Consider the following 13,026-nt stretch of genomic DNA (forward strand, 5'->3'; position numbering starts at 1 on the left):
TTTTATAATTAAACGCTTCATAACTTTATGATGATTATTTTTGTCTTTTATTATTACAATGATTATCAAATTATATGCATTTATATATCAATGGTTTGTATATAATAACAACATTCAGTGTCATTTATTAATAACGAAAAATCAAATGTGTTATTTAGAAAAGTATTAATATTTTTTGTTAACGATTTAACATTATGTCAGAAAGGATTATCTCGATAATTTCATTTTTAACGGGTTTATCGTTGTCGTTAGAATATTTTTCATAATGAAATGATTTACAATTTGATGTAAAATGATTATTTTAGTCTTTTGTTTTAAGAATATTTTTCAACTTTTATGCTTTATATGTTGATGATTTGTATATACTAATAGTATTCAATGTCTTTTAGTAATAACTATAAATTAAATGCGTTATTTGGAAAATATAAATAAATATTTTGTAAACGACTTAACAATGTATCAGAATTGATGATTTTGAAAATTTTGTGTTGTTAAAGGTGAACTTAGGTATGGAAATAAAATATGTAACTCTAAATCCAAAACAAACCCGAAAAAAACAGATCCTTATCCAGTCTAAAATATAACCCGAATAGGTTTTGTAAGGTGTTACAAAACATATCCGAATATGATGTGTTATCAACCAAATCCGAACGGATAATCCGAAAAAACCTGTAAACCCCAAAAACCTGAAAATATATGAAGAAACAGATCTATATGTCCAAATTAATATGAAATATTTGAAACATAAATATGTTATTTCAAATATTAAATTCATATTTATTTTGATATGATATCAAAAATAAGTATTTAAATTTTATATAAACATTGTAGATACCTAATTCTATATAAATAAGTTTTTATTTTTTATGTTTTGCTTTTAAGTTTTAGATTTTACTTTGGGTATAGCTGAACTGATATAACTTGAATCTGTATTATATATGGTTATTTTATGAGTTTTAGAATATGATACAAATTAGAACTGAAACTGGTGTAAGATATCCAAACCCACAAATAGTTTTCGGCTCAGAAATGGCATCCTTTAATGATTGTGTACACAAGAAACAACCAGATGCGGCAAGAACGACATGGGCTTGTAGTTGGACCCATAGTAGGTCCCAACATCAAATTAATGGGCTTTTACAAAACAAAAATAACTAATTACAAAGAAACATGAGGAAATAGAGAGTGCCTAACTCTTGTTATCAATCTCCCGGTTAAGCATGACCTCCACCATAAGATCATTCCATGAATCAATCGGACCGGGCAAGCACCAGTGAAGACAATCATTCTGAACATGAACCGGAGGATCCTTGATCTTCATCCCAGAGAAAGGATTCGGATACCGGTACGGTCCGGGATGTCCATCTGGTCGGAGAAGCGACATTGAAGTAGTGTCAAGTAACGCAATGTTAGCCTTGGAACCATCTTCTTCTTCTTCTTCTTCTTGGGTCTTACGGAACTCCTCAAGCTCGATATCACGCATCAACTCGTCCTCCCTCTTCATCTCTCCTTCGGTCTCCTTAAACGGCATCGTTCGGTTACAGAAGCCACCACTGTCCCACTCCCCGCTCTCGAAATGATCAGGCGTGGTCGTTCTGAGCAGAACCCGAGCTTTACGGTTCGGAGCAGCGACGAAGTCGAGAACCAGACGGAGGGCTTTACGGTAGGAGTAGAGGTAACCTAGCTCGGTGAGATTGTTCCTCCCTTGGCAGTAATGGCATCCGGTGACGGTGCGGTTCTCGTGGAAGATGGATGTTTTGAGGAACCACTTGCCACCGGAGATGACTACGTAGTCGAAGTTGGTGTACTGATGGGTCCATTCGGGGTCGAGTTCGTCGAGATGGAGCTGAATATCGGAGAAGGAGACGCCTTCGGCTTTCAAAAGGAAAGGAGACCAGAGGACGGAGAGAGTGAAGTTATGAGAAGGGAATCTCCATGTGTTAGATCTGTACTCCTTGTCGTGGTAGATCTCCTCTACCTCTTGTGCCTGAGAGAGAACGCAGAGGAGGGACTGGACGTGGTTACGAGAGATCGAATCGCCGATGAAGGCCCACCATTTGTTCCTCATCCTGTGGAGAAACTGGTGTGGATCGAACCTGGGGAGATCGCAGTCGCGAGGCTTCCATCTCCAGAGAAGGTAGTTCGAATCAGGGCGTCCGTTTTTCAAGCAGTTCTGGTGTTCTTGGATATGCCGACATGAGATGTTTGTGTAGACAGGACCTGATGGGTCTGGTACCCAGTTCCCCGTAAAGATATCGCACTTTGTGGATGCTACAATTTAAAAAAAAAAACATCAGAGGTTTTTGATATGATTGGATCTTTACGTTACTTGGATCATACTCTCGGATAGTTAATTAATTAATTAGAAAGAAAGATGCTCTTCTCTTACCATTTTGTGAAGTGGTGGTGATGTTGACTGGGGAATAAACGGGGGATGGAGCTTGAGCGGCTGAAGCAGTGAGACCGGAAGGATCTGCCGGTTCCGGCGAGGAGGTTCTTACTTGTGCAATCGGAGAGCCGGTGGAATCGGTGATGATGAAACGATAAGTGAGACCGAGGAGAAGGAAGAAGGCGACGAATTTGAGGAATATTTGGTTGCGTTGGTGAGAGGAGTTACCAAATGGGTTTCCTTCCATCTTCATGCTCTTCCACACTGATCTCAATCTATCCATGTGAGAACTTGAGGGAAACTGATCAGTGTGCTTTTTGGAAGGTATTGTTCATTTGTTTGTATTATTAGCTTTCTTGGCCTTTTTTTGGTTGTTGATGAAAGCTTCCTGGTGGTAAACAATGACAGAGTGTTTTTTTTTTCTTTTTTGAATTCAAAGTCATTAGTATTTGTTTTTGTAATACCTTCTTCTAATAATACTGTAAACTAAATTACTCGTTTTTTTTTTGGTTGCGTGGGTCGTGCTTTAGCAAGATTTACAGTTTTCTAGAGAGAGCCAGAAAAAGAGTAATATAATGATTAGATTTTCTTAATTGTTTTCTTAAAGATACTTGATAGAATAGATAATTGCACAGCATATATCATAGACTTTTTTTTCCTTTACGCATTGATTAAGCCAATGATATACACGGAGACATGATACCACCATTAATGATTTCCAGTAATTGAAAAAGCTTGGAACAACTCATAACGCATTTACTAAGCCTGAAACGCATTGTATCGAATCTGAGTAAGAAATCTATTACTGTGAATTATATAATTTATCTTTATCCTCCTTCATTTTTCAACTGTTAAAACTGAAACACGTTTTCGGAAAGTACAAAGTTGTGAAATGAGAACCCATGTCATTTGCAAAGACAAGATAAAGACATAACGCCTTAGATCTGTTTTTTTTTTTTGAGATCTGATTATTGTTTTCCAACTAAAAACTACACTGCTTATACCTTATACAGTTTTTGCGTACAAATGTGGCTTACCTTATACAATTTACTAGATACTTAACCCGCACACCCGTGCGGGTGTTAATTTTCACATTTTTATAAATTGATAATTGTTTTTCATAATTATTATTATATATTTATACGTATTATAATATAGTTAATTGTATAAGTATTTAAATAGTTTTAGAATTCTATACATCATAATCAAATCTGAATCAAATAGGTAATATGGTTACTTTTAGTTATTTTGTTATTTTTAGGTTAAGTTTAGTTTAAATTTAAAATACCCAAAATGAATCGGTTAATATTGTTATTTTTGGTACAAATTTTCGAACCGGTTTCAAATACATTAGTTTTTGGATATTTGTAGGTTTCTATATATCATAACCGAATTCATCTGGATTCAGGAAAACCCAATTCAAAACCCACATAAAATTTGCAATGCCCGAATGAATCCAAACTCAAAAAAACTGATACCCAAAAGAAATAACTTATAGTTGAATAGATACAGAATGTTATGTCTAACTGGTTATGCTTAACGCAAATAAAAGATAGTTTGTTAGCCATTTTGAATTCTTGTCACAAATAAAGTAAATTTCTTTTAAATATGTTGATTATTATAGTTAATATGTAAAATAAATACTGCCAATATATTATAGTAAATATAATTAATGAAATAGTTAAATAGGTGAGAAATGAATGTAAAAATTAAAAAAGAAATTGAAAACAAACAAATTTTGTTTTGTACTTCTGTAATAAATGATGTCAATTTTTTAGTAAAGATAATAAATGAAATGATTATAATTGATTAAAATAATAAAAATCTGTAAAAATCACTTAAAATAGGTAAGTGTTATTTTATTATATATATATAGAAACATGAATATAAATCAAAACAACAATATATATATATATATATATATAAACATGAATATAAATAAAAAACAAATAAAATGTACATATATATTCCCTCCGTTTCGATTTAGATTATAATGTTGTTTTAGGCATTAAAATATTAAAAGATCAATTTTGTAAGTGAATAAATGAATCAATAATGAAATAAAATATAAATTAGAAATAGCCAATTAACATAAGTTTCCAGATTAAATGGTTAAAATATTTATAAGTAAATTAGTGTGCTTATCTAATAGACTCAAAATTAGATATATTTAGGTTGTTTTGTGAATAATGATGTGGTTCCAAAAAAAGGCATGTGATATATATATTTTTTGATCTGAGTGGGATAGGTTTAATAAAAAATATTAACAACATGTCAACATATGTTTTCGTTGTGATTTCAACGTGAAGAAAACTAAATACATTTTCTAATAATTTTTTTATACATTCCTTTTATTGTTAAGAGGAACCCAATTTTTAGGTAACAGTATATATGCTAAAGATATTCGTTTAGTCTATAATTAAATGTAGCTGATTAATTAATATTCTAAAATCTCTATATTAAAGGTTAATGGCAATCCTTTGTAATTATTGTGAAAAACTAAGGGTTAAATACTATTTGTACTTCACTTTTAATAGTTTAGATGCTTACAAATGTATTGGGTAAACAATCAAATAGCCGACAAAAAATTGGGTGTTTAACGTTTAAGTCCTCTGTATAATATTAATATAGATTTGTAAACGTATAACAAAAATATCGAATTTAAATTGAAATCCTAATTTTTCTTTTTTGTCGACAATTGAAATCCTAATTTAAAAATGTAAATACAAAATAGCAGAAGTAAATACACATCGAATTATTAATGCATAGTGTGTGGGTACACAATATAAGACCCATACTGAATAAATTAGACGTAGATGTTGGACCCCCATGGGGTTTTAAATCTTTACGTCGTGGACCAGCTTCTTAAACCTGGACATGCGTCAGCTGCCTACCGTAATACAGTAGCTTTTACGGTGTCATTTTACTTGAATACGATTCAACAGACAGGTCCAGCCTATCAAAACAGATCTATATATAATAAAATAAGTAGTGATGATTATAAAAACAGAGTTGATAATTTACTTTATTTGTTTTTTTTTTTTTTGCTAAAATTTGAAATTTACTTTATTTGTTGATAGTTATTGATTTGATACACAATAAAAAAATGATCCACAACAAACAAAACATATCAATTTTTTTTTACATACACCAGAAGATCACAAGAAAATCAGATTGTTATCTTTAACCCAGATTGTTAACATAACAATGAACCAAGACCATTCATCTACGGCAAAGCACCTATAAACCTGACGATATTAGCAAAGCTTAAGCGTTGCAAGCATAGTCAGTAGTCACCTCTTGCTGAAACAGTTGCTCCATCAGCTGCGCCTTCTCAGGGTCATTCTCAGGCCTCTCAAGTATCTCAATGCCCCTCACCCTTACCGTTGTATGGTCCTGGATATAGCTTACCAGTCATCAGCTTACTGTAATTTGAAGTTTCAATCTTTTACAAGAGATGGTGACAGATGTGTTATTACAGAGAGAATAACATTTACAGAGCTATGAAGCTTTGTTGTACCATGATCTATGCAAACTCAAAAAAAAAAAAGGGAAAATCATGTACAAAGATGTTTAATTTCTCCTTGTTGAACAGTGAGCACACAAGATGATTGCAGAGCAATGACATAAGAAGAAAATGTAAAATAATAGCGTCTGATAAGAAGAAGCAATGACAAAACGAAGCTTATAACTTCTGGACAGTGACAAACATAGTTAGTTAACCCATTGTGAGCTCACATGCTCTTGAACCCCTCGTTGCAATTTCCAACTCCGCAAAAACCCGACGTTTGTTCATCATGAATGACTCAGGGAAGACAGTTGCGGTCTCTAATCGCCTTGCGCTCTTGAGTATATAAACTGCCACTTCTTTATCATCTTCCTTTCCAGTGTAGTCTATCCACTCAAAGGTTTTGAGATGGAACAACAAACATTCCGGAACACAGCTCGGCTGAATCCAACAAACCTGCTCAACATTCCAGTTGTTATGTAATAAAGATGTAAGAAATGCGATGCATTAGGCTAAAACCGTAAAAGCAGACATGTAATTTTCACTCTTTTGGGTTAAATGAATGAAAATACCAGGTCACAGTCAAAAAGCTTGACAATTTGAAGTACAGGGGAATGTCGGAGCACGTGCATAAGCAAATTCGACCAGTTCTCATTACATCCGCGGAACTCCAAACGCACAAGCTGAAAGAAAATGCTGCCAACAGGATCCTGAATGTAGTGAGAAAAGCAAAAGTCAGAGGCGGTTTGCAAGTGTGATAAATAATTACATTTAAAATTTAAAAAACAAAAAAAAAGAATTTTACCAATCCGTATAAGGTTAGAGAAAGACGCTTGGCAAAGGCAAGAGATTCCCAAGCATTCCCTCGGGTTGCAAAAGTATTAAGACTTGCCTCCACAAGCTCGGGCATTTCACCCATCACATTAACTTCACCATACTCGTTGACAATATCCAAATGGTTCAAAGAGTGGGGATGTTGTAACACAAACAAATTGTTATCAGGATCATCAGAATCTTGCAATGTGTTCCAAACAGTCAAACTCCGAAGGGAAGGCACGTCGATGGTGAACGTCTCGACATTGTCATCGCTACAGCTGTGAACAACCAGGTTTTCAAGAACAGGGGAGCTGGATATAAGCCTAACGAAAGACTCCTCATCAGCATACTTAACAGCTCGAAGGCGCAATGTCCTAAGAGATTTCAAGCTAACCCGACGAGGAACATCCAAGAAAATAACCTTGTGGAGCTCCAAGGTCTCGAGTGTTTCGCATCTAAACAGCCTACTCGGCAGTCTTATAAACCGATGCACACCATCGGTGAAGCTTATCTTCAAATCACGCACGAAGCGATCGACTGCGATTCTAACCTATAGATAAATCTCCGAACCATCGATGCATCCAAAAGCTTTGGTGAGGTGAAAACTTTCTATAACTGGTGACTTGTGCAACAGCAAAGTCCCGGAGACAGCATGTGACGGCAAGACTATGCAATCAATCTCACTGCTGTCCACAGTATCAATCCATTGGTCTTCAAAAGTGAGTCTTGGCACCATTGTCCAAAGCGACAACCATCGTTTCGACAAAACGCTCGTAGCCACGGCGACTTTGGTCGTTGGAGCAAATGAAAGTATCTTGATGAGCAAGTCATCAGTCAAGTCACTAAAGCTGTCCATATAAATAAATAATCTCAACCAAAAAGAGAACTTAAAAGCTTAGCTTTTTTTTTTCTTCAAAGTTTTTTTACGTCTCGTCAACACCAACAAAGACGGAAAGGTTGAGACTTTTAGACTTGAAACTTGACCTGGAAACAACAAGAATACGAAAGATTTGTGAATTCTCGAAAAATTCGAAAAAAAAATCGAAGAGAAGGCAGAAAGCAATAAGAGAGAGAGTATAATATCAAATAACGTAAATAAATCTGAGAAATAATTACTTTGCAACTTCTCCTCACAGTCGAAAGAAGCAGAGAGAGTCCACACTCACCAGTCACCACTTTTGATCAAGAAACCCTAAATCCCAAATTTTTTTTTTTTTTTTTTGCTGTGACAAAAGGTAAAAAAAGGAAAAAAAGTTAACCGCGCGTCTTTGATATAGATTTACGGGATGACTCAGGGGTAAAACGGACATTGAACAAATTAGGGTTTCTAGTCGTCGAGATATTATAGCGTTGAAGTTTTAAAGACTCTTCTTCCTCAAGACTTAGACGCCGCTCCGTGATCTAAAGTTGCTTCCCGGAGAAGAAGAAGAAGAAGAGAGTAACAAAAAATGGCGAGTAACGTACAGCTCTCCCAGAAGGAATCTGATATCAAAATGATGTGTGCCGCTGAGGTTCACCTCGGTACCAAAAACTGCAATTACCAACTGGAGCGTTACGTCTTCAGGCGTCGCAACGATGGTAATCTTTGCTCAGTTTCGTAATGTGTTTTACTATATATTTAGAGAACACAACAGTGTTGCATCTCTTTACGATACTGTCTGATTTTTTTTTTTCTAACGTAAGAACGTTTCGTTGTTGTTGTCAGGTATATATACCTTCGACCTCGGGAAAACATGGGAGAAGTTGCTGAAGGCTGCTCGAGACATGGCTGCTGCTGAGAACCCAGAAGACATTATTCTTGCATCGTCTCCTGCAGGATCACGGAGTTCTCAAGACACAGAAGTAACTTCCACTCCTGTCTCGTCTGTTCACGATCCTCGTTCACCCGTAAGTATTTTTGATTTCTTGTTGTTAGCAACCGCACCAGTTGTACAAATCTTTGAACCGCTTAAAAAAACATTTCCAGGAAATGGAGCTGATAAGTGATATGAGAGCACAGATCCAACAGCTTCACCAAGAAATGTCGTTACTACGAGACTCTGTCAAGACATGTTTGGATGCTAATGCGAGCTTGCAACAGTCAGTTCAAGGAGAAAAGCCAATGAAACGCAAATGCTGCGTCTGCGATGAAACGCAGGTCGAAGCCGTTTTGTACAGGTGCGGACATATGTGCACGTGCTTGAAATGTGCTAATGAACTACACTGGAGTGGAGGGCAATGCCCGATTTGTCGAGCTCGGATTATGGACGTTGTTCGTGTCTTCTTCGATACAAGAAACTGAAATAAAAAAAAGGGTTTCCTAGCTAAACGCATGACGAGTCCACTAACCCATTAGGCCCCTCTGTTTTACTTAATAGTGTTTGCGTTATTTGGCTTTTTGGGTCTGAATATCGCAATGTTCTCACATTAGATTATGCTACCAACATTGTAAGGAAAGTTTTTGTTTAGTTTTATAAAAGTTTTTGATGTCCTACGCCAACAATAATAACTAGGCGGTTTTCCCGTGCTCATGCACGGAAATAAACATTTATAAGGTAAATATATAATAATTTATTGTTATTTAATTTTGATTTTAAATTAATTTATAATTTTTATGCATAATATATATTAATAATATTATATTATTTTAGTTAGATATATGATTTTAGATATGTTAGATTAGATCTAGTTGATTTACCTATCATTTGGGTATATTGGATTACATCTATTTATCTGAATTCAACTATAATATTTTTTATTCTAAATCTATTAAAATTTTAATTAATTTTCTTATTTTCATTTAGGTTGGTTGTTTTCTTAGATATATAAATATATATTAGGAAGACTATGTATAAATTAAGATATATTATGCTTAGAATGAAATAAAAAATAAACTAAAATGTTTGATTCAAAGTTATGTAAATTAGTATAATGATATTATTCTGAAGTCTCATGCATATATATAATTTTACAAAAGAACTAAATTGTAGCAGTTGGTTAATATTTTATTTTTATTTGTTAATGTGTTTTGAGTCTTCCTATAATTTATATTTATAAAATAAATTATTAGTACAAAATTTTATTTTCGTATTGTAGTTAAATCTATGATTTTAGATCTAAGTTGGATTAGTCGAGTCACTCATATTATGAGTATATTGAGTTACATATATTCTTTTATATTCAAAATAGAAGTATGATTATTTTTATTATAATTAATCCAAGTCAATTAATTTTATTTATCATTATGTATTTTCATAATATATATCAAATTAAATTTTATTTTTTAAAAACATATTAGAAAATAAATTGATGGTCTATAGAAAATTACATACATAAGTAACTGATACTTTTTTGGAAGCTCATGAAGACATATCAATATTTACAATAATAAAATATTTTTATAATTTCTAAATAATTATATGAATATTTATTAAATTATATTTTTTTGCTGTAAATGAAAGATATTACAATCAACTAAATATAAGAAAAAATAACATTTCAATAATACTAATTATGAACTATTTTTAGTCAACTAAACTATTCTTAATTATTTTATGTAATCATCTAAAACAATAGATAGATATGTAAAAAATATTTCTATTACTTTGAAAATATATTGTTGTACTTATTAAAATTGTGTTTTATAAGAAATATCATTTCTTTTTATAATATCAAGATTATCTGTGAAAATATAATTATAAAGAAAGTATTTTATTAGTATATTTTATGTTATCAAGTTTTTTTTTAGAAAAATGGAATATTACTATTTTGTGAACTTTCCTTTTTAATGAAATCTTATTATTTATACATATAATTTCGTTTTTATATTCATTTTAACTTTATAAACGTTTCTTTTTTATTATATAGATATTTGGAAAATTTTATAAAGGAAACTAAATAAAAAATTCAATAATAATATTTAAATATAATATTTTTAATTCATTAAGAGTATGAATGTAAACAACCGTGAGAGTTAACGTGAGCGCGACATCGACATCTAGGAAACTGACTTCTCAAATCTTTATATATAAAATAAGCTTTTCATCCCTCCTGGGGTGTCCACGTCGACGTCCACGTCAGAAATTCAGTCTTTTTGGCGCGACACCTGTCCCTTCTTCTTTAAACTCTGCGTTTCATAAATCGTTTTCTTCGATGAGCTTTTCATCTTCCCTTATAAACGAGCTTCTCCGTTGAAGTCTCAGGGGTTTCTCCATCTTGAGTTATGCTTCTCACGCTGTCTGACCTCTCTCGATGCCACTGCGTCTCTGACTCCGCCACTGCGCCGCCGACTCCGCCACTGCACCTCCGCTACTCTGCGTTGTACCCTCGCGAGATCTCTGCTCATGTCTCTCTATCTCCACTGCCATCTCTATCAATTGTAACGAATCTCCTCCTCCTTTTTAGATCTACAAATTATTTACTTTCTTATCATCTGTGTACTGTGTGGCTTTGATTTGGGTGCAGTTTGAATAATCAAAGGGTGAAGACGAACCAGAAAAAGCGATGCGGTGTGGAAGAGCAGAGAGGAGTGCAGAGGAAGAGAGAAGAGGCTGTACAGAGGATTACCACCGCTGAGCCAGACTAATCTGGGTTTTGTTTGAGTTTTACTAGATTTTGCTCTTATTTGAAATTACCATTTTTGCAGGTTTGTGATTTGAGGATGATGGGTTATATATAGTTTATGCTGGAAAAAGACGATGGTAAGGATTTGCCTTGAATTCTGATTCTGATTTTGTCTCTGTTTTTGTTACAGGAAGTTGATGGAAAGGATTTGCCATGAAAGTTGAATCTTATTCTGTTTACTTAATAGTTTTCTTTCGGAGACAAACTTCACTTTAGATTGTAAAGTTTCCTGTTTTATCTAATGTTTCTGACTTAGGCTGTGTAGAGAAGCAGTGATCTTTCGATGTGTTTTAAAATTTCAGCTTTTTAATGTTTTTCAGGTTGAGTGACATTTTTTGTGGTTCATGGCAAGAGACAGTGATATACAGAAAAAGGAAAATGGAAAGTGTAGCCATACCAGAGCATTCGATCAAACTCCTCCATGTTGCACAGCCTGGAGTATTTGATCTGGTGGGTTATGTCATCTCCGCCGGGGAAGGGAAACCATACCAGAGCGTCTTCTACAACGGAATCATTGAGGTAGTTAAGCAAGGCAAAATTGTGGAGAGGCATGGACGTCTTGATTTTCAATGGTTGGCATTAGTGGACCCATATCGATCACATCCAGACGTACATTTTCTTTGGCTTTTTGTTTTCTTCGTTTTTAAGTTTTGACTCATTTGATGACGTCTACATGTGTTTGTGTGGCCCAGATACATGGAAGATGGGACAGATTGTACAAAGACATGAACAGACTGGTCGCTTATTACAAAGGGATGACCACTTGGCTCGATGGGTTAATGCATTTGTCAATCCATCTAAGACCAAGGTTTTTTTCAATGGTGTTTCTCCTGTTCACCGAGTAAGTAAACAAACAAAGAAATCTGTTTCAATGGGTAGTTGATGTTACTGGTTAAGCATTTTCTAGGCATATCATAGCTATTAGGGAATCATAAACATTTTAATTTTAATCTTTATACAAGAAATTGATAATTTAAAGACCATTTGATCTATGTATAATAGCTCTTTAAAATTTATGCACTGAGACGAATATTTTATCCTGATGTGCTCAAAACCTGCCATGAGTATTATTTTGATACTGTACGTTATTGTCTAGGTGATTATGGTTATCTCATTCTCTAACATTATCTAGACGATCTTTTGTTGGCAGTGGAAGGGATTGGGGAGAGCCAATGAAGTCATGTAAGAGTCGCACACAGCCATTCTACGGGAGGAAATATTCAGGAGGGTCACCTGTTGCTTGGGTGATTTTAAACAAAGTGATGAGGAGATTGAAGAAACCGGTCTATCTCAACGCCGTAAAGATACTCATCCTTGTGCTTACATTGGAACCATCCTGGTTATGATTGTAGCCACTGGTATCTTCCTGGTCTACCTGATTCCTGGAATGTACTCTTTTACTCTGCTCTTTTCTCTTGAAGTCTCTTTTGTCCTATCATCAATGTATAGGTTACTGAATAACAGTCTATTTCTGTAGTTACCTTTAAATTGTTGTCGCTTTATTCTTGACTGAAATAACGTTTTAGATACCCATGGGACTCTAAACATAAGAAAAACATCTCAAGAATACAATATACACAACCGTGAAAGGATTCAGTAGTCAGGTATGGATAAGTTTCTATACGTTTGTTTTTATGTATAAATTGATATGTACTCCAAATAAATACCTAATCAGAATTTATATGTTATAAAACATTAAAATTGGTTTGAA

At 34.0% G+C, this 13,026-nt stretch overlaps 4 protein-coding genes across 4 annotated transcripts; 2 read left to right on the top strand and 2 right to left on the bottom strand.

Annotated features, from left to right (window-relative positions):
* Positions 1 to 1,091: 1,091 nt before the first annotated feature.
* On the bottom strand, positions 1,092 to 2,828 carry LOC108848822 (protein trichome birefringence-like 25). Its single transcript, XM_018622267.2, has 2 exons — positions 2,390 to 2,828; positions 1,092 to 2,271 (listed from the first exon to the last, which is right to left on the bottom strand). The coding sequence occupies exons 1-2, from the start codon at positions 2,670 to 2,672 to the stop codon at positions 1,190 to 1,192; spliced, it is 1,365 nt and encodes a 454-aa protein (XP_018477769.2). The 5' UTR covers positions 2,673 to 2,828; the 3' UTR covers positions 1,092 to 1,189.
* Positions 2,829 to 5,496: 2,668 nt separating this feature from the next.
* LOC108852784 (F-box/FBD/LRR-repeat protein At5g56420) lies at positions 5,497 to 7,945 on the bottom strand. Its single transcript, XM_057007494.1, is given in 5 exon segments — positions 5,497 to 5,890; positions 6,089 to 6,353; positions 6,470 to 6,607; positions 6,703 to 7,697; positions 7,830 to 7,945. Coding segments are annotated over 3 exon segments (1,251 nt in total). The 5' UTR covers positions 7,570 to 7,697; positions 7,830 to 7,945; the 3' UTR covers positions 5,497 to 5,890; positions 6,089 to 6,107.
* A 121-nt stretch (positions 7,946 to 8,066) lies between these two features.
* On the top strand, positions 8,067 to 9,183 carry LOC130510824 (40S ribosomal protein S0-like). Its single transcript, XM_057007495.1, has 3 exons — positions 8,067 to 8,291; positions 8,419 to 8,600; positions 8,680 to 9,183. Exons 1-3 carry the CDS (start codon positions 8,162 to 8,164, stop codon positions 8,992 to 8,994), a joined length of 627 nt encoding a protein of 208 aa, XP_056863475.1. The 5' UTR covers positions 8,067 to 8,161; the 3' UTR covers positions 8,995 to 9,183.
* Positions 9,184 to 10,841: 1,658 nt separating this feature from the next.
* LOC130510825 (uncharacterized) lies at positions 10,842 to 12,846 on the top strand. Its single transcript, XM_057007496.1, has 5 exons — positions 10,842 to 11,070; positions 11,157 to 11,392; positions 11,636 to 11,924; positions 12,008 to 12,156; positions 12,466 to 12,846. The coding sequence occupies exons 3-5, from the start codon at positions 11,694 to 11,696 to the stop codon at positions 12,659 to 12,661; spliced, it is 576 nt and encodes a 191-aa protein (XP_056863476.1). The 5' UTR covers positions 10,842 to 11,070; positions 11,157 to 11,392; positions 11,636 to 11,693; the 3' UTR covers positions 12,662 to 12,846.
* Positions 12,847 to 13,026: the final 180 nt, after the last annotated feature.

Source organism: Raphanus sativus, chromosome 4 (genome assembly GCF_000801105.2).
Source record: "Raphanus sativus cultivar WK10039 chromosome 4, ASM80110v3, whole genome shotgun sequence".
NCBI classification, from domain to species: Eukaryota; Viridiplantae; Streptophyta; class Magnoliopsida; order Brassicales; family Brassicaceae; genus Raphanus; species Raphanus sativus.